At 38.4% G+C, this 22260-nt stretch overlaps 1 protein-coding gene across 7 annotated transcripts in view; it reads left to right on the forward strand.

Moving 5' to 3' along the window:
* Kiaa0825 (KIAA0825 ortholog) overlaps positions 1 to 22260 on the forward strand; it is a 422676-nt gene that overhangs the window by 176745 nt on the left and 223671 nt on the right. For 5 of the 7 annotated variants that reach the window (XM_021180151.2, XM_029468200.1, XM_029468196.1 and 2 more), the window contains 4 exons: positions 5154 to 5378; positions 11638 to 12043; positions 16129 to 16285; positions 20590 to 20745. In XM_021180151.2, the coding sequence (XP_021035810.2) occupies positions 5154 to 5378; positions 11638 to 12043; positions 16129 to 16285; positions 20590 to 20745 (944 nt within the window). Of the gene's footprint in view, positions 1 to 5153; positions 5379 to 11637; positions 12044 to 16128; positions 16286 to 20589; positions 20746 to 20961; positions 21108 to 22260 lie in introns of those variants that run through there. The other 2 variants (XM_029468201.1, XM_029468198.1) reach the window with 2 other exon arrangements.

Here is a 22260-nt window from a genome sequence, read left to right on the forward strand (position 1 = left end):
AACTCACTTTGTAGACCAGGCTGGCCTCAAACTCAGAAATCCGCCTGCCTCTGCCTCCCGAGTGCTGGGATTAAAGGCGTGCGCCACCACGCCCGGCTGGAACTTTTTTCTTGAAAATTTTTTCTCAACCTTTGTCTCGGAGGTAGTGTCTTTCTTTGTCACTGAGGTGTGTTTCCTCTATACAGAAAAATTCTGGGTCCTATTTACATAACCGGTCTCTTAATCTATGTCTTTTTTATTGAAGAATTGTGTGCATTGAAATTAACAGATATTAAGGAATAGTGATTTGATTTTTACTTCCTGTTTTTTTTTTGTTGTTGTTGTTAGAGGTGAAATTATGTTTGTGTGGCTATTTCTTTTGTATTTGTTGAATGAAGATCATTTTCTGGCTTTTTGTAGGGTGTAGTTTCCCTCCTTGTGTTGGAGTTTTCCATCTATTTTCCTTTGTAGGGCTGGATTTTTGGAAAGATATTGTGTAAATTTAGTTTTATCATAGAATATGCATGTTTCTCCGTCTATGGTAATTGAGAGTTTTGCTGGATTGGCATTTGTGTTCTCTTAGGGTTTGTATGACATCTGCCCAGGATCTTCTAGCTTTCATAATCTCTGTTGAAAAGTCTGCTGTAATTCTGATAGCTCTGCCTGTATATGTTACTTGACCTTTTTTTCTTACTGCTTTTAATATTCTTTCTTTGTTTTGTGCTTTTGNTGTTTTGACTATTATGTGATGAGAGGAATTTCTTTTCTGGTCCAATCTATTTGGAGTTCTGTAGGTTTCTTGTATGTTTATGGACATCTGTTTCTGTAGGTTTGGGAAGTTTTCTTCTATAATTTTGTTGAAGATATTTACTGGATCTCTAAGTTGGGAATTTTCACTCTCTTCTATACTTATTATCCTTAAGTTTGGTGTTTTCATTGTGTCCTTGATTTCCTGGATGTTTTGGGATAGGAGCTTTTTGCATTTTTGCCTTTTCTTTGACTGTTGTGCCAATGTTTTCCATGGTATCTTGTGCCCCTGAGATTCTCTCTTCTATCTCTTTTATGTGATGCTTGCAACAGCTCCTGACTTCTAAATTTTCTATCTCTAGTGTAGTCTTCCTTTGTGATTTCTTTATTGTTTCTACTTCCATTCTTAGAATCTGGATGGTTTTGTTCAATTCCTTCACCTGTTTGGTTTTGTTTTCCTCCTATTCTTTAAAGGAGTTTTGTGTTTCATCTGTATGGGCTTCTGGTTGTTTACCTGTGTTCTCCTGTATTTCTTTAAGGTATTTATTTTTGTCCCTCTTAAGTTCTCTATTATCGTCATGAGATGAAATTTTAAATCAAATCTTGTTTTTCCTGTATATTGGGCTATCCAGGGCTTGCTGTGGTGCAAGAACTGGCTTCAGGTGGTGCCAAGTAACCTTGGTTTCTTTTGCTTAGGTTCTTGCACTTGCCGCTCACTATCTGGTTTTCTGTGGTGTTAGTCTTGCTGTCTCTGATGGGAGTGCATCCCACCTATGGGCCTGTGAACCTTAGGTGTGTCATCACTCCTGGGGAGACTAGTTCATTCTGAGTGGGATTTGGTTATGGAGGGCTTTGGATCAGCCTTAGCTCTGGGGCACAGATGGAGACCAGAAGCCTGTCCCAGGCTGCTGTATGGCTCCTGTGCCCTGTGCTCCCCTGTTGGGTCTGCCATTTGGAGTGAAAGTGGTTATTTCACCTGTGTACTTAGGAGTGAGAGCACTTCTGGGAAACCAACTCTCTCTAGGCAGGACTTCAGTAATGAGGGCGGTAGGACAGCCTTAGCTCCGGGAGCCCCCAAGTTTCTTTTGGTCATGGTGTTTTATCACAACTATAGAAAGCAAACTAATATGCCAATAGACAAAAGTATTGGCCATTTTTTAGATAGATGGACATTTATCATTATGAAAGTAATGCTTTTCTCTTCAAAGTTAATATGCTCCATGTGTGTATGTGTGCATGCATGTATATCACAGTGTATGTGTTTGTGCTCATATGTGAGTGTGCATATATACCACAGTGTGTGTGTGTGTGTACATGCATATATATCACAGTGTGTGTATGCATATAAACCACTGTGTGTGTGTGTGTGTGTGTGTGTATGTGTGTGTACTGATCAGAGAAATTCTGTTGATTCACCTTTCCACCTTGTTTTAAGTCAGGATCTTCCTTGTTCTCTGCTGCTATGCCAATACTCTATTCTACTTGACCCTGAAGCTTCCAGATTGTTCTTCAGTCTTAGCCTCTCATCTTTCATGTAAATGCTGAGATTTCAGATATGTGCTACTGTGTTATACTTTCATGTGTGCTCTTGGATTGAATAATCAAACTCCTGGCTGCCAGGCTTATATGCTTAGCAATTTTACCCACTGAGCATTTCTACCCACTAGAATGACAATAATATATGTTTCCATGTGTACTAGTATGCCTTGATTCAACAAAACAAAATGTTAAAGTTAGGGTGCTGTACATCCAAGGTATTCATAGATTGCTCACCTTTATGCCAGGTAATGGTTGGCACATTGCTTCATCTTTAACACCCCAACATTTTGTTGACTCGATTTAGTCTCTCAGGGAGAAGGAAGTGAGAAAGAGGCTATTGTCATTATCATTTTCTTCCACCTCTCTTTGACATCATTTGTGATTGCAGCATATGTGCTTTCTTTCTTATCTCCTATACTGGTGTTATTTGACTATGTCTTAGGCACCATGGGGAAGCTTCAACCAGCTCAGAGCCGTGCTGTTTCCAGACTTCTTGGACTGTGACCGTGGTCCTCTTATCAGCTGTGTTGAAGTCATTATTTTTCATTTCTCTGCTCATTATCTCTATGACATTGCCAAAGATAACTTCATATGATGGGTTCAAAAAACCAGAATCTGTCATGTGAGAATTCTGTGACAACTACCCTTTCAAAGCCTTTTCTCTTCATTTTCTTGCCTTCTCACACTGCTTCTCATTTCACTAAAGGAGATAAAGATTTCTTTTTCTTTTTTTCTTTTTTTTAGAAACTAGGATTTATTTGATTATTATGTATATATTGTTCTGCCTACTTGTAGACCTGAATGCCAGAAGAGAGTACCAGATGTCTTTATAAATGGTTGTGAACCACTATGTAGTTGCTGGGATTGAACTTTAGGACCTCTGGAAGAGCAGCCAGTGTTCTTAACCACTGAGCCATCTCGCCAGCCCAAGATGCAGATTTCTTAGCACAAAACTGACTTAGAGCTGATTTACTACAGATTTGATTTTTAAGGAACAGGAATCACACAACCATTAACACCCATGAGTCCCTGCTGTTTTAGCTTCTTCTGAATTTTCTTGAAAGATGATAATCAGTAAGCTTTATCCTTCAAATGCTATTCATTATTCTTCAATTATTAAATTCTTAATTGTTATTCTCGATCACATTGAACATCTTTGAACACGCATGAAAATCCCTTATTTACTTATGTTCTTATTCTTTGAAATTACGGAAAAAAATTAAGTAATAAAGTTTCTTTTGTTTTGTATTCTCTATCAGGCCTGAAATGACAATTTTAGAAAGATTATTCCTATAAAAATGAAAAACTCTTATTTTCGTAAACCAAATACCAATGGACAAATTGGTTTATATCCCTCAAGGAAGCTCTGCTGTGGGCCTGAGGCTCACTTGAGTTACAACATCCTTCAGCTCCCTCCTAAGAACTCATGAGTGTTATATTGTGGGGGAAAATAGTAGATCCATAGTTCTTACTGATTTTCTTATGTATTTTCCTCTAATGAGTCTTAAATAAAGTCATAAAAAGTGGAAATTAAGAAAAACTATAAATACCTTCCTGTACATGCCTTTAATCCCAAAACTGGGAATGCAGAAGCAGTCTGATCTCTGTGAGTTTGAGGCCAGTCTGGTCTACCAGGGCTACAGAGTCAGTTCCAAGACAGCCATAGCTAACAGAGAAAACATGTCTTGAAAACATGCAACCAAGAAACAATTTTTTAAAAGCTTGTTCATCCCTTTTCTCTCAGTTTTTATAGATATGAACAGAGGCTCCTCCTGTATTAAATATTTTTTCCCTATGGTGGTATTGATTTGAAGTATAAAATTAGATGATGGTAAATTCTTTAAATTATAGAATATAAGTCAAGCTTTGTGTTTCTTTGCCTCTGTTTCAGTTCATTTAATATGAAAATTAACATTTATGACAGAAAAATCAAATTAGAAATTATTACTGAGTAACACTTCTTTTCTGGTTTTCTCTTATTTGTTGATTAGATAGAATTAATGTATGGGCCTATAGCAGCTGGAGCTGGGCCTGTGTGCATTCTCTCTACGCTGTGTCACTAGAAGTCTAAGTACATATTTTAACTTTTTTTGTTTTGTTTTTTGAGACAGGGTTTCTCTGTATAGCTCTGGCTGTCCTGGAACTCACTCTGTAGNAGTGCTGGGATTAAAGGTGTAAGCCACCATGCCTGGCTTAACTTTTTTTTTTTACATTTTGAGTGTGTGTTTGTTTGTGTGTGTGTGTACCTTATTCTTTTCTATCTTGCTGTGTAATGTGTGTGTGTGTGTGTGTGTGTGTGTGTGTGTGTGTGTGCTTTACCTTACTCTTTTCTAACCTACTGTGTAGTTTTAGGCTTTTTTGTGAAAGTGAACATATGAGAGCTAGTTGGGCGTTTTGATGGTTTCTCATATTTCTTTAGGTTTTTATAGAGTCTCAGTTTCTTGGGTTTTGGTTTCATGTAAAAGAGTAAAAAAATGTTAGAGCTATGTGAAATTTGCTCATGTTGTGATTTTTTTCCAGCACTTGGGTGTAGGGTTGAAGCTCTGGATCTTACAGGTGCAAGCACTCTACCACTAAAGCTCCAGCAGCTTACAGACTTTAGAATTATCAACAAGTGATCTCTATAAAGGTTACACAGTTCCTGCTGCACTACCAGAGTCAGCCCACTGCTTACCATGGTCATAATTGTAATTCTTTCATTACCAGCTAGGGGAACCTCTCTTTCAAATGGTTTAAGAGCTAATTCTCAATTATATGACTTTCTAATTAAATCCAGGTCTAATCTTCTATAGATTAAGCTAGGTAACTAGAAGACAGTATTCCCAGAAGAACAAGGCACACCTGGTGACCAAGCTCTGCTAACCGTAATATGCTCTTTGATTTTAAAGTCTCATCGTTCACAGAGTCTCAGCCAGAAGTCATCCACTGTCTTAGACTGGCACTGATGGACTCTGTCAAGGACACTGTGCAACAGATAATATCTATCTTGAGATGTTGGAGAAACAGCGAGACAAACCTAAACAAGCCCCGTGTTCCTGATCATCTGCTTCAGAGCATTCCACAAGAATGGAATTATATCCCAAGAGAGTCCAAAGGGAAAGAGTCAAATAAAGGTAAAGACACTAGTTCCTTTAAAAAGTATCCACTAAAGAAATACTCTCGTAGGCTTTCAACTGAATAAAAGTGTAAAACATGTAAGACCAATGAATGGCATTAATTTTCATTTCAACATGTATAAGGGACCTTCCTCCTTTTTTACTGTGAGCCACACAGACAAAGTAACAAGGAAAGAAAATTACCAAATGCTCACCTTTTTTTATTAGTATTTCATGATTGTTTTGAAATTTCCTTTATTTCTTTATTTTTATTTTGGAGTTTATAATTTGATTACAACATCTCATTCTTCTCTTTCCTCCCTCCAAACCATCCTATGTACCCTGCCTGACTCTCCTTCAAATTCATGGCCTCTTTTTTTTTTTTAATTTATTTTACTAATTGTTATTGCATGCACAAGCATAGGCATATACAAATATATTCCTAAATATAACCTGTTCACTCTGGTTAATGCTACCCATGTGTATGATTTTAGGACTGAGCACTGTACAAGCAATGGGTGAACACCGTCTTGGAGAATGCCATCTCTCCTACCAGCTAAAGAGCATATCATCTGTGTGAATCTTCCCTTTTCTAAAGGGAAAATCTTTTCATATTCATTTTTAAAGAAAAATATTTTTCAACTTGAACAAAAAACATTCCACAGAAAACATTCCAATGGGCACCCACAAAAGGGAGTTGAGTCTTGCCTTTTATTCTTCTCTGTGAATATTCTAAATACTGTAGCTCTTACTCATGAGCCTTTTACAACAAACTCAAACCAGTTATCTATGAGTGACCTTACAAGTAATGTTTTAATTTTGTCCACATCCTATCGAACTGCTTTTGGATTTAGTAAAGATATTTAATTTAAATAGGATGGTGTCACCTTTTCAGTGGGTGAATGAGTTCTTCCTCAAGTAAAGTTGTTCCCATGGTTTCTAGGTCTACTTCCATACAGCTTTTGAATGTCTTTCCTCCTTAGGGATCCAGAAAACATGGTCTGCATTTAACATTCCATTCCACTTAATAAGCATTGTCTGTTTAACTGTCTATCACAAACAGTTTCCTTTCTAGGAAGGATTTAGGGGAATTTCTCTATCTTGCTCGAAAGAGGTTCTGACCACAGAAATGTTGAGTTTATATATACAAGCTGTTGGATATTCCTTACTAATTAATATTCTTCCTAACATTGTAAGTTGGCATAGAATTACCTTCTATGGATAGTCACAAAGAGGTGTGAGGAAGCGAGGCTGCAGACCACTCTGCATCTTCTGTGCATGACAATAGACAATACCACTCCTTTTGGTCTGTGTTCTCAAATGCTCCTTGGGACCATTGCAGGTTTGGTTCTCTTTCTTTTTTTTTCACTCTAAATTAAGATTTTGCCTTCTCTGGTTTCTGTTGACCTCACTCACCTTCAATCCCATACATACTATTAATATTACTTTAGTTCTTTCAAGAGAGAGAATCCACATTCACATAAATTTTTGTTAAAATTGGTCTACTTTACAATTTGTTGTTAATCTATTATCCTTACTTCATACATTAAAATTTTACAGGTATGTATTTATATGAAAAAGAACTAGATGGTTTGACACTACATTTTTAGACATTCACTGGAGGTCTTGCACTGCCTTCTCCTTAGATAAGGATGGCACTAAAGCCAGATGATATTTACATGGTGGCATTCAGTCATCCATTGACTCAATGGATAATTACTGAGTGCTACATATCAGTCAATGTATTTAAGTTCACAGACATGTGATCTTATACATGTACTCTGTCCTCTTTGTGCCAGTAGGCTAGTATAATTGAATGAGTATAGACACGCAGAACATGTGCAATTCTGGGAAGAAACAAAGAAATTAAACTTTATAAAATTCTTTGTGAAGATTGTCATAAGAACTCTTTCTTAATCTATGAGTGAGATTGTTTTATGTCAGACACAGCATGTGAGGAAGTTTAGTGTAGTGTGGTAGTGTAGAGAGTGGAGTGGGGGATGGGCCCAGAGACCTGATTCTGTCTTTAGCTTCCTGCATAGATCAGTTCACGTTGTCAAATCTGCTGTAAACAAAATGGATTTTTTCAAACGATACAAGTGACCCTAACATTCTCCTGCTCTGGTCTTTAATACTGGGGATAAAACATAGAGTACACAGCACCAGACACACTGCTCTCATGGATTTACATTGCAAATATGAGTACTTTCTCAGCCACACTGTAAAGGAAAACAATAATTTGATCAGATTTAGAAAAAAAAAGTATGGGAAAACCATCTGAAATATAAGTGTGCACATGCTTTTATTGAGTGTAAATTCCTCTGAGCTTTGTGCAAAGGTATATTGAGCTCTCAATCTCAAGCTGTCTTGATTAGCAAAATATCCCAAAACTAAGCATGTAAAACATTGTATGCTTCCTGTCTCTACTTCATCAGCAAAATCTGTACTATGGAGAAAAAGAGAAGATTTAGGGAAATGAGCACCATGAAATATTGCACAAGGCAGGAGAGTAAAAACACAGATGCTTCTCACACATAGCTCAGCTTTTTGGTATTTGTTTTATTGTGTTTCAAAGAGAAAAATGCACAAAGAACTAGTTTGATTTAGTTTTGTTTCTTTGACAACAGTAAAGTAGAAAGTATATTTGAGATGGTTCATTTGATGGTAAATTATAATTTTAATGAAAAGAATGCTTTATGAGAAATTATTTGGTGGGCACAATGGCTTCAACTGAAACAATGACTTTCTGGAGGGAGCAAACAGATAATGTCACAAGGAAAATGTGTTCAGGCAATTGTTCACAGGGAGATCCTTATAAAGGAGGATCCCAGTGGCAGAAATACATGAAATCTATCAACAAGCTATAGTTACAATTTATTCTCAAAAAAATAGAAATACTAGTTTCATAAAACCAGTATCCCCAACAAAACATGTATACACTTACAATGCAATGTTTTCTTGTTAGTTTGCAAGGGCAATGTGTTGAGTTCATGGATGTTGGGTATTTGTTGGCAAGTTGCAACTGCAGGTTTGTCTGTGCTATCACAACTCATTCTGCAGTTGTACTGCATGGGTCATATCTATGTTCTTATACTACCTTAAAAAATATAATGGGCAACGACACTAAATGAGCTTAGAACTTAACATTTGTACTATGAAGTATTAAGCTGACATTTAAAAATTAATCATTTTTTTTTAATATCCCAAGTTTTGTCCCATGTCCCAGGGCCCAAGAGTTCATCACCACATCACCCTTCCCCTTAGACTCTGAGAGGATGATCCCTTTGGGCATCCTCCTTTTCTGGGACATCATGTCTCTACAGGATTAGGTGCATCCTCTCCCACGAGGTCCAGGAAAGCTAATCAGACCTCTGCTACATATGTGTTGGGGACCATGGACCAGCACATGTATGCTCTTTAGTTGGTGACTTAGTCTCTGGGAGCTTCTTGGGGCCCAGGTTAGTTGTCACTGTTGTTCTTTCTATGGGGTTCACATTCCCTTCAGCTCCTCAATCTTCCATTTCTCTTCTGTGGGGCTCCCCAACCTCAGTCCAATGGTTATCTGTGAGTATCTGTATCTGTCTCAGTAAACTGTTGGTAGAGTCTCTCAAAGGATAGCCATGATAGTTAAGCTGATATTTTAAACACAGTACAACATACTATGTCATACATTAGCATCAACAAGCTATTGATATTTGATAGTAATAATTAAAATAAATATTAAGCAATTTAAAAACATTGATTTGTCTTACCTTCATTTTGTAGTTTTAGGAAATAATGTCATGAAAGTATTGGCTATGTAGACAGAAAGATATGATTAACATAAATTTAGCTTCCGTATTGTAGTTACCCCACAGTATTTTCAGATAATACATTCTATATTTTAATAGATGGCTGCTTATGTAAAGACAAATGAATGAGTATGCTAGTATTAAGAAACCCCCTCTGGGTACTATTAACCTCCTCATTGACACATTGCCTTCATGGTTAGAATGGACTTATTTGGCAACAACTTGAAGCTTCTGATTGGCATTTGCCTTAAGCTTTAATGACATAGTTAAAGATTTGAGTTTCTGCCTGGTGTAGTGGCGCACCCCTTTAATCCCAGCACACGAGAGGCAGAGGCAGATGGATTTCTGAGTTCGAGGCGAGCCTGGTCTACAAAGTGAGTTCCAGGTTAGCCAGAGCTATACAGAGAAACCCTGTCTCAAAAAACAAAAACAAAAACAAAAACAAAAAACAAAACAAAAAAAAGTGAGTTTCTGGGGCTTTACAGTAAGGAATCTCAGTAGAAGTTCAGGTGGAAAGAGAATTAGCAACATACACTTTTGTTTGTTTACAATTTGTGTTTAAGCTCTCTTTTGGATAAGGGCAATATAAAATAAAATGCTTTATTTTATATATATATGAGTGTTTGCCTGCATGTATTTATGTGCACCATCTGCATGCCAGGTACCTATGGAGGCTAGACAAGGGCATTAGATCCCCTGAAAATGGAGTTACAGGTGGTTCTATGCCTCAATGTGGGTACTGGGAACTGAACCTGGGTCTCTACAAGAGCAGTAAGTGCTCTTAAACACGGAGTCAGCTCTCCATCCCCATAATATAAAATGTTTTAAGGAAACTACATGAGAATAGAAAAGTAATACATAGATACTTAAAGAATAAGGCATTTAAAATAATTTAAAAATGCAAAATGGCATGTTAGAAGGAGTTGTTTTGCCATTTTTTGCAGTACCATTTATAAGAAAGGGCTTGAATTGGGGTCAGCTCCTCAAGTACTCAGCAAGAAGCAGAATATCAGAGATGAATAGGTGTGAAAATTCATTAGTTCCGATTCTTGTAGGATGTGAAGGAAGAGGAAGGATTGAGGAGGAAAGGAGAGAAAGAGGGAGTGAGCCAGAGGTGAGGCACACTGGGTTGGAAGGATGCAGTTCTGGTTGGCAGTATTGAGTTGCCTGCTGAAAAGCAGAGGAGCAGGATGCTTAGCAAAAGTTAGTTCGTTGCATTGCAACCCAGAGGACGCCAAGACTGAACATTTTGGAATCATCTAAAGGAATAGATAAGCTGGGGATATAGTTCAAGAGTGTTTGCTTTGCATGCACTAAACTCTAGATTGGAGGCCCAGAACCTCATAAAACCAGGCCTGGTCGAGAATGCCAACAGTCCATGCACTCAGCCGTAGAGTCAGGAAGATGCAAAGTTTGATGTTATGCTCAGCTGTATGAAAAAAAAAAATCAAAATAAAGGTCAGTTTTTAGCTAGGCTCCCAGGACACTAGGTGTGACTGTCACACCTAAGGTGGGATGCTACTGGCATTTAGTAGTATTACTATTCCATTAGAGTGGAAATCATAAGTGCTTCAGAAATTCCTACACGTACAGAACAACTTTACCCAACAAAGAATCACCCAGCCCTCAGATGCCCATAGTGGGAAATTGAGAAACTCTGGTTTAGAGACAGGACATCAACACATCCTTCAAAAATGTATAGCAAAAAGCAAATGGCATCTTATAGAGTCCTCAGACAAAACCCAAGGGCTGCTAAGCAAGTTCCACATTTAGGGGGTGTTTGAAGATAGGGTGGAAGAAGAAACACAAACCAGTTAACATATGTAACAATGGTTATTTATTGAGCAGCTCTGGCTTGCAGTTGCCAGGGATACAGTGCTGCCTTCATGGACCTCATGTTTTAGGGATGATCACAGATAAAAAAAAAAAATGAGTCAGTGAATGAGATAATTGTTGGATGCTGACAGGTACTTGAACAAAACCCACACAAAAGGTTTCCCATGACAGCAAGAGACCTGGTTCTGAGACAGGAAGGATATGGATGGGGTGGCTAAGGATGCATCCTGAGGAGGTGACATATGTGGTAGGAATGAAAGAAGAGGAGCCTTGAGTCACAAGGAGAGTTGGGAAGCTTGTGTCACAGACTTCAAGACTCATTGGTGTCAAAGGTCATAGAGGCCTTGGCTTCATTCATTAGCAGTATCGCAATACTTTAAAGCTGAAATCTTAAAAAAAAAAAACATAATAAATTATAATTCTAAACTTTCTAATTTTCATTAATAGGAAAAATCATGCTTGAAATATTTGAGAGTTTCAGGTAGTTGCACAAGCGTTCCTGGTGGAGCTCTGTTGGAAAGCATTAAGACCTTGTTCATCTTAATAATTTCCTCCACAAAAATTAGACATCCCCACCCAGCAGAAAGCCATGGTGTGATGGATTGAGAATGCTAACAGTAATCATACCTTTTTCTGCCTTTTCTTCCCAGGCATCACGGAGCTTGCTGCTCAGGCAGTGTCTATTGTCCTCAGCAAGTTACCTACAGTGATTGCATGCTTGCCTCCCACAATTAAATACTTCTTTTTTCTGTCTGAGAGAAAAATGTCAAAAAATTTGGCTGAATTGAAGAAAGCTGGCCTGCTTGTCTGGAACTTGATTATAATTATATGTCGGATATTTGAGGATGGGAACACCGTGGAACGTTTAACAGGTTCCTCCCTTGACAGATGGAGTAAGGAGAAACTGGGTTTAATTTGCTTGTGTTTGGAAAGTATCCTGGGAAAGCAAAGCAATCCTAGTCAGCTGACCCAAAAGGTCATCCTGAGCATCGAGCGGCAAAAACCCAATTGGATGGAGCAACAGCTTCTGAAAGCAAGGACACTGAGCATCCAATGGTAAAGCCATGCCTGTCTCTCACCCAACTTCACCAAATAATTTCTCAGTACCAATAGACAACACCAACAACATTTTGTCAGATGGGCAGCAAATGTTCATTTGGCAAAAAATCACAGGACCGTTGAGGAGCACAGAAAATGATAAGTATCCCACTAAATACTGGGCTATTAGATGTTCCTTGTAAAATTTGAACCCTATTGATATGCAGGAACACTATCCTGGTTTGGGTTCTATCTTATGGTTTCTGATTTAAAGGGTGTATCTCAACCCAGCAGAATTTAGTTTCACTTCTTTTCAGTGTGCAACTGGGTATCCAGTGCATAGCCGGAGGCATTTTGTAAATGGAGTGGGCACAGATTGAATTAAGAAAGAATTAATGGATATAAAAGGCTTTTTATTGCTTTCTGTGTACCTGATTGTCAAAAAGGTACACATTTTTCATCTGGTAATGTAAGAATCCCAGAGGGCAACTGGGGCATATCACTCACAAGCTATAAACACACCCAGCTGTTTCAGTAGTGAAATGTCAGCTTTTTCATAGATTTGTCACCAGCAGCTAAGTGATTTGTGGCACTGCAAAGATTTTTAAGGGTCCCCAATGAATTCAAATATGTGTGTAGAGTTCTCCTGTGTTGGGGTTCGTCTGTAGGTATGAAGCTGCAGGCTAGTGATAAAAGGATTCTGGTTCAGGTGCTCAACGCATTACCAACTCAGCCCATTGTTTGAACACCCCATGCACACTGTCCCAGCTAATCATTAAAAGTGCATTGTTTGTGTGGCTAGCAGACACTCCTGTCACTTTCTGCCTGTGGTGACTAAAACTCACCTGAGATATGATTACGTTTCCTTGTGAATGGCAGTGATGAACAGCTCAGGCTTGAGAAGCAGATGAGCAAATAAGTAGTCATTCCTTGTAAATGGGTCATTTTATGTCTGTCCCAAAACTTCAGGTTCAAGGGTGGTACCATGCTGGCAAATCTGTTTTCAATAATGAATTAACAAATGTTCAGCATCCAATTGAGGACTAGTAAACTTCTTTTACTTCTAAATGCTTGTTAAAAGACACTCTGTGTTGCCAGGTATGGTAGTATACACTCAGGAGGCAAAGACTTACTCTACAATAGTAAGACCCTATCTCAAAACACAACAAAAAAGAAACAAAAACAAAACAAAACAGTGAGTGAGAAAAAGATATTGTATTCACTGGTTAGCAGAATGTTAACCAGTATATTTCCAATCAGTCTTACCACATGTCAATATGTTGAGTATGGAGAATCCCTGGTTTTCCTGGTCTAGTCATGTAGAAAACTAGACAATTTCTTTTAGTGTGTGAAAGAGAAGGAATAATAGAAGAAGTCAGGAAAATACTTAATAACATTGACAGTGAGTGACCTTTATATATCTTTATATTTGCATCCAATACCTGATTACTGGATTGAAGCCAGTGACCAAAAGATTAAGGTCAAATGTTATTATTCATGGCAGTAGATATGAAGAAAAAGAAGGCTAAACCCAGCAGATCTGGTTATGCGTACAAAGTAAAACTTATGATATTGCTGGGTTAGAACTCCTAGGAATAAGGTCTATTTAAAATAGCCTTTCTGGTCATTCCTGAATTATTTTTTCTCTCAAACAGTAATTCTTAAGCTCTGAACGGAACACCAGCACATTCAGTGTCTCTTGCAGTAGGATGTCGGTTGGGGGGGTCAATTAGGTAGAGGCCAAAAGTTCAATTAGCTGTTTCTTACAATATGCAGCAAAAGTTAGGATTTGCTGATTTTTAAAATATTTTCCAGCCCTGGAGGATCCTGAAAAGCTAGATAACTAGCACAACATCATGTCTTTCTCAATTTCATAAATGGTGTTAATATACAAAATGCAGACTTAAAGTTATTTGGCATATATCATTGAAATAGAGTTGAGTTAACTTATTGTAAATAGCTAGGTCACTGGGCTTGTATGCAAGAGATAGATTTCTTCTTAACCTTGATTTTAGATTGATTATCTGCTGTGTGTGTCCCTATCTTCTCATAAAATAATCTCATAGATCTCCACTATAAGGAAAATGTATAAATGCATTCCAAATCACTGTGTCCTCAATAGTCCTTAGCGTTACCACAGGATTCTTTAAAATAAAAAAAAAATGTATGTAACAAATTAAATTCTGTTAAATTACTCAAAAAGATTATCTTAGAATATGTAATATCATTCAATTATGCTTCTTCCATTTGTATCCAGATTTAGCTTTGGGTTCATGAAAATAAGTGCAGTGGGAGGGAAGTTAGCTGTAGGTGTCCCTGTCCTGCACACTGCCTGAAAGAATTACTATTTATTAAAGTAACCTTCATTTTATTGTAACTCTTGAGCTGTAAACAGTCAACTTAGATTCTGAAGAACACACAGCCACAAAAGTAAAGAAATGTCTATCTTTGCAAAGTAATTTGTCGAGTTGAAGACTATTGTTTTTCATCGTGGTGACCCTGACTTGGCTGGCTGGGTGCATATACAGATTAAGATTAATGCAGTTATTCCTTGGCTAAGGTCTGCCTCTTTCAGGGCACATTCTCCCTAATGACATGATTGATAGGCAGTCCCAAATCTAGAGAGGAACTCATTAATCATAGAATTGACTGAATCCAATCATTTGCTTCACCTGCACAGTGATGGACAGGAAAGGATACTGTTCAGGGGCCGACACTGAGATACTTCTCTGTCAGAGGGCCCCAACTTTTTCAATGTCATCTTTTGCAAAAACCTGACAAGAAATTTTGCCTGCAACATGTGTGCAGTTTCAAAATGATACGTGCAAATTTCTCTCAGTGTGACACTGTCTTTTAAAAATGTGCTTTAGCTAATGAGCATTTCTAAGTCAGTAGGAGTGACTTTATTTGCTCTTTTCTTGAGCAAGACTTACGTAGTCTTAAATTTCCTTTGTGTGTGTGAAAGAGAGAGGGGTGTTTTAAAGCTGCATGTGGAAGCAATAGCAAAGTTAATGTCCAGCAGCTGGGTATCATTTGGAGTCTTCAGGTCAATGGCACTGACTCTTAGCAGAACTAATTTTATAATCATGGCAAAATCTCTGCAATGAACTGCAGGATAGAGCTGATTACACCACAGTAAATTTCATTTATTCTGGGAAACAGTATAAAACCACAAACATGCCTACAAATACTTAGATCACAAAGCCTAACACAGTCTAATAGCATTTATAGTAAGGAAGTTTGTGTGAAGAACACAGTGAGAATTGCTGTCATATGTTTACACTAGCATGGTTAGAGGTGTCTCACTTTTTCATTTTTTGTTATTTCTTAAAACATGCAAATAATTCTCAAACTCAGTAAACTTCAAAAAGAAGTACTTCATGTATAAAATGTCCCCCTATTCTAGGTTGGATAATAGTAGAGCTTTTTTTGAGGGGGAGGGGGAGATAATAACCACAATAGTGATTTTTGCTAAGTATCTGTTATGAGAAATAAGTAGGAGAGGTAGCAAGTGTGTGTGTGTGTGTGTGTGTGAGTGTGTGTGTGTTAAGACAACAGGTGTCAAAGGTAATTTTAAATGCTCAGTGGTAAGTCCAGGGTCTTGTAGCATCCAGCTTCTAATAGCATAACAGACTCGTCATTTCAACACGTTAATTAGTCTTTACTGTGTTTAGCACAGGTGTAAAGAGGAATGTATAAAACACAAAATACTAAAATCTTGCTGCCATCAATAATTCTTTTTGTCTTCAAAGAGAAAATACAAATTATTTCTTACATGTTCTTAAAAAGAACTGTTTTGTTTTCCTATGATTAGAGCAATTTCAACAATTGCAGTAATGGGAAGCATTTTATAGATAGGAGTATAAATTTATCAAAAACTTCTTTTCGAAAGAAACATACAGAATTTAAAAATGCTTTTAGGTGCTTCGTTCCCAGGCCCTGCCGTGGAGCTGCCATGGTTTGGGAAGGCTTTTGCCTGTTTGAAGAGACTCTTTATGGGTGCTTTGAATACAAGATGCACATTTGCTGCTCACAGTCAATCTCTATCCTCTCCTCTTTACAGCCCCTCATCACTGATACCTATCCGTGTCCTTTGTGTTTAGTGCATTCACGAGGATGGAGGAAAACTCAGGCTCAGAAGGAGAAGCTGCTCTTGAACTGACTGAGCAGAAAACAAATGCGATGGTCCTGGATCTCTGCCACAAACCAGGTGGCAGCAAGTACCTGCAGCAAATTTATCACATCATGCAGCTCAATGAGGTAGGGAAACGGCCTTTTTACCGAGCAATTAGGTGTGTACTGGCCTGAGGCAGCGTCTGCTGGCAGCTAAGGGTTAGTCAAGGAGGTGATAATAGTTCTTAAAGTCAATACTAAACTCAATATTGCATTATTAATAGAATCTATTTAGCCCTTGCTGTTCTGCATGTACAGAAAAAAAGAAGCTTCTTGAAACAATGTAGGTTTTATTTATATGATTTAAACAATAACATGGCTCATAAAACTCAGTTCAGTTCTGGAATATAGAGATGAAAATTGTAGTTTGGGAATTGTGTGTTTGTGGCCCATTCAGCCGACAAATACCTGGTGAAGTCTGGTATTTGTAGAAATGAAGGCTGTTTCTAAGGAAAGACATAGCTCTTTTACTGGAAGCATTATTCTTCGGTTGGTAAAGTTGTATGTAATTTTAAAAAGCCTCCTCAAATCATTAAGAAAATACTGAGCTTAAGCTTTTCTTCTCCTTGCTTCTTCTTCCTCCTCCTTCTTTTTTAAACCAGCATCTCCCTGTTTAACCTGGCTGGTCTGAAACTTGGTTTATAGACCAGACTGGCCTTGAAATCAGAGAGGCCTGCTTGCCTTGGTCCTTTAAGTGTTGGGATAGATGGCTTGTGCAATCATAGCCAGGTTCTGCTTGTGAGCTCTCTTTAAGGCTAACTGAAAGTCCTTCTTTAGAAAGTCATGTTCTTCAGTAGCACATCTGTCTTGTCACCAAGATTGGCTAAAGAAATTCTTGTGAGGACTGAGAAGCAGGTTTTACAGTGTGGAGACCATTGAAGCTTTATAGGGCATCACAAGCTCGAAAAACAGGATGTAAGAAGATAAAGACGTTTGATAACACATTGTCCTCTAAGTATGTTAGAGCTACACCTGTAGTCTCACCGACTTGATCTCCTATACCTGAGCTGAACAAAGACAACAGCAGTAGAATGCCACAGTGGCCTCAACCCTACAGAAAGAACTACAGCTATTAAGCAGTGTTGAGAGTGGGGAAGTAGCAGTGAAAATAATTTTATGACTGGGGGTCCCCACAACATGAGGGATAATAGGAAATTTAGGTTCCAGCACTGGGAACATTGAGAACCACTGCTTTAGACAGAACTCTCATGCAGTCTGCCATTCTTCCTATCTGTTGTCACCTCCACTTCCCTAGAGATCTCATTGCCATGGGAGAAGGTGCATGGGCTCATGCTTCACTTTTTTGTATAGGTACTGGCTTCTGAATTCAGGCTCTTGTTTTATGTAGCAGGTGCTCTTGTCCACTGTGCCATCTCTATAGACCCATGACATTGTTGCTTTTTTATTTTTTTATTTCTTTTTTTTAATTGGCTATTTTCCTATTAGACATTTCAAATGTTATCCTGTTCCTGGTTTCCCCGTCAAAAGTCCCCTCCCCCATGCCTTCCCCCCTCCCCCTGCTCACCAATCCACCCACTCCCAATTCCTGGCCCTGGCATTCCCCTATACTGGGGCATAGATCCTTCATAGGACCAAGGGCCTCTCCTCCCATTGATGACTGACTAGGCCATACTCTGCTACATATGCAGCTGGAACCATGAGTCCCACCATGTGTATTCTTTGGTTGGTGGTTTAGTCCCTGGGAGCTCTGGGGGTACTGGTTGGTTCATATTGTTGTTCCTCCTATAGGGCTGCAAACCCTTTCAGCTCCTTGGGTACTTTCTCTAGCTCCTTCATTGGGGACCCTGTGGCTGTGAGTATCCACTTCTGTATTTGTCAGGCACTGGCAGAGCCTCTCAGGAGACAGCTATATCAGGCTCCTGTCAGCAAGCTCTTGTTGGCATCTGCCTTAGTGTCTGGGTTTGGTGGTTGTTTATGGGACAGTCTTTGGATGGTCCTTGCTTCAGTCTCTGCTACGAACATTGGTACTGTAACTCCTTCTATGGGTACTTTGTTCCCCATTCTAAGAAGGATTCTGAGCTTCTGGACTAACACCACTTATCAGTGAGTGAATACCATGTATGTTCCTTTGTGATTGGGTTACCTCACTCCAGATCCATCCATTTGCCTAAGAATTACATGAATTCATTGTTTTTAATAGGTGAGTAGTAATCCATTGTATAAATGTACCACATTTTCTGTATCCATTGCTCTGTTGAGGGACATCTGAGTTCTTTCCAGCTTCTGGTCATTTATTATAAATAAGGCTGATATGAACATAGTGGAGTATGTATCCTTATTACAAGTTGGAACATCTTCTGGATATATGCCCAGGAGTGGTATTGCTGGGTCCTCTGGTAATACTATGGTCAATTTTCTGAGAAACTTCCAAACTGATTTCCAGTGTGGTTGTACCAGCTTGCAGTCCCTCCAGCAATGGAGGAGTGTTCCTCTTTCTCCACATCCTTGCCAGCATCTGCTGTTACCTGAGTTTTTGATCTTAGGCATTCTGACTGGTGTGAGGTGGAATCTCAGGGTTGTTTTGGTTTGTATTTCCCTGATGACATATATGTGTACCTGTTTGTGATTTGTGTGCATGAGGAAGTCAAAGGAGACCTTTGTGGAATCCTTCCTTTCCTTTTACTTTGTGTGGAGATCAAATTCAGATCACCAAATTGTACAGCAAGCACTTTTATTAAATGAGCCATCTAGCTGGCTCAAGAAACTGATTTTTAAGGAGTACTAATGACTGTTACTATAACAGAGAAAACACAGGAGAAAGCACTAGCCAGAACTGGCAGCAAATTTGCTTTTTTGTTAGACAGTGGAGGCAGGAAAGTCTAAATATAGGTATAAAAATGGAAATGAGTTCAAAAAAGTTGTTAGTAGCCAAAGCAAATCATTCTTTTCCAATGAGAATTTTATTCCTTTAAAAAAACTTACTTATGATGGAGAACCTTTTCTTTCTGTGATATACCATAGGCATAAAATTATTTTTTCATGGATTTGTCATTACCTAGTTCTGTTTAATAAAAGCCTGTGTGTCATTACAGAACTGATCTATCTAATGAGATGCTGTGTAATGAGAAAGCTTAAGAAATCACCATTATTTATAGCTAGAGTAGTACTTTATTTAGATGTCTAGTATTTTAGGAACTGAAATGTCCCTTCCATAATGGACATGTTGTACATTCATACACACACAGACACACAGACACACAGACACACACACACACACACACACACACACACACACACACACACACACAAGCACAGTGAGGCATGACTAGACCTATGGCTTCTTTTCACATGTCTACAGCTTACCTAATGAGCCCTCAGGCCTATCCTCTGGCGTTTCAGAGGCAAACATTGAGTGTGGTGTTGGGCCAGAATATTTCAAACTTTCAACTGCTTTCCCATCCCCAGAACTCCAGTTAATGATGATTGGGCAATGGCTGAGGCCCTACCAAGCTCCCTGGTGAGGTGCTGCTGTCCCCTGTGCAGCACACAAGCTTGCAAGCCTTGTTGATGAGTCCTGCCATCCTTTGCAGCTCTAACATTCCAAAATGTGTGCTAGCTGTGAAGCTGGTGAGAAAGAATATACTGTGGTATATTAAAAGTCAGGCAAACCTTTTTTATTTATTAAATGGCTTTATTAATAGCAATCATTTGTTAGGTTGATAGAATTCTTCTAGTAAATTTAATATGTTGCCTTCAAGAAACAGTCCCATAAAACAGACTAGGGATATTTGCCTTACTTATTTATGGGTAGAAAATGAGATATAATGCTGGAGACTGTCTTTCCTTGTCCAAGACTGCACCAGCACTTAGACGATTAGAATTACATATTTTGACTTTCTATTTATCTTTGATAGTTTTCAGTCCACAGCATGGAAATTGTATGTAGGAGTTTGCATTATAAATAATCCCGCACAGACTGAGACTCCTTGCAGTAAAATTAGGATGCTTACTGCTCAGCTGAGCCCAGAATACGGAGCAACTGTATTTAATGAATGAACATGCAGTCTTTTCCCTACACAGTTATGCACTGCAGTTATGTTTTGGTAGCCAGACATTGTAGCATATGAAGTCAATGGCAGAACAATGCTAATTCAGAAGACTGTGACATACCGAGTGCTCATTCATCATGTGAGGATTTGTTAAATGTTTTTAAAACTATGAAACACATCGCATTTAACTTGGTTTTGATAGGTGTAGTGTAATAGTGATATGTACTCTGCTATGTATCTTCAGAGTGTGTGTTTTTCCTGAGGTGAGCGGTATACTATAATCTAGATAATGTGCTAGAAGGGTAAGCCAGAATATAGATCCCTTTGTTTTTAAAAAGAATTTACTTCTCACCATCCTGACCAGAGTGTCTTTCCTTGAAGGAATATTTAAAAGAACAACTGTTTTCTATGAATGGCTCAGAAGAAAAGCCATTGCTCATCAGACCTTTGAAGGTAGCCTTGAGGAATGAAGATCAGCCTCCTGCTTTTAACCCTTTCCATGTGCATAAGGTGGTCAGTGAAAGCATGCTAGATCAGGTATGTAGAAATTAAGTGTAAAGTCAAACTTAAATGTATGGCTCCTGTGTGTCAGAAGTAAGAGGACGCAACCTATGTTTAAGTATGCATAGTCTCCCCCTCCTCTACTTTTTGCTTAAGAAGCAAAAATTCACATTTATGTGTCCTGTACAAAGCATTTTTAGTTGTTTTATCCTTATTTCCATGTTAAGCTGATTCATATGTTTGATCCACAAGATTTAACTTTTGCTGGGTCATCTTGCTGTGGGTAGAAGCAACATCTGTTCGACTGTGTCTGCAGAAGGTGGGAAGAGCCACACAGCCTGTCATTCTTCCCTCCCTTGAGAGGCTGAACCCTCACTTAGCACACATGGGTGCTCAATCTCTCTCTGCTTCTGTGGATCTATCAGGTAAACGAGAAAGCACTTTAAATGAGCTATAAAGCATTGGACCTCCAGTATAATGGCATTAGATAAATTTGCTTTTTATAACCTTAGACACATCCCCGAATTTAAAATAGATTTCCTAATGACTATAAGGCAAATACATTTAGAATAAAGCCAGCATGATAAATAGTTTATTTTTTAAAGTCAGATCTTTGTCATTCTTTAGCTGTGCTCTTCGGGAATTTCATAAAAAAGATTATCTTTCCACAAAATATGCAGATGGACTCCCACTTACTTTGTTTGGTGTGTGTCTCTCTCTCCCTTTCCCCCTCGCCCCCCCTCCCCCTCTCCCCCTCTCTCTTTATTTCCCAGAACCTTCTTGATAGACAACTTGAACTAGCAGGGCAGAAGAGAAGGATTGCTTGACCTAGAGTGCTGATGAAAATAAGAATTAAGACTCCAGCCTAATTTGGCATGCAGATAATACTTTAACCATGCCTGGTACAGCCTTCATCCACATTCATCAATACTGTAGTAGAATAAGACCTTCAAATGCTGACAACCTGGGGCGAATTCTCCTGCTCTATGACAGGGTTGTAGCGCTCGATTTATCAGCACTGACAAGGGATAGCTCTGGTTAGATTTCAAAGATCATGCTGGAGTCTTATTATCCAAACCATTTAATTTCACAGAGCATAAGCTTCTATAAGACTTTTAAACTTAATGTTTAAAGTATAGTTTATTGGCTGCTTTTTAATACTGCACACTAGATTGCTCTAAATCATAAATAACTTTTTGTATCTATTAAATCACCCTTACTTCATTTGAATAAATATCATGGCAACCAAGTTCTGAATTATGATATTACTTTTCACAGTAGTTTTTCTCTTGACTCTGTGGTGAAATGATCTATTGAGAGATAAGAATCACGTATGCTATTTACACTTGGAAATCCTTATAATTTTCCCTTTAGAACATTTTCTTAGAAACAGCAACAACAACAAAAACAATAGTGCCCCATTTTAATGAAGCCATGTCTTAGTTTAAGGCTTGGAACTTATCAAGTTCTCTTGAGTAGTTCACACTTAGGTTCTAAACACCAAGCTGTGTGGCTGTGGCACATGTGACAAGAGAGGGAGCTACTGCTCCC

This window comes from Mus caroli, chromosome 13 (assembly GCF_900094665.2).
Source record: "Mus caroli chromosome 13, CAROLI_EIJ_v1.1, whole genome shotgun sequence".
NCBI lineage: Eukaryota > Metazoa > Chordata > Mammalia > Rodentia > Muridae > Mus > Mus caroli.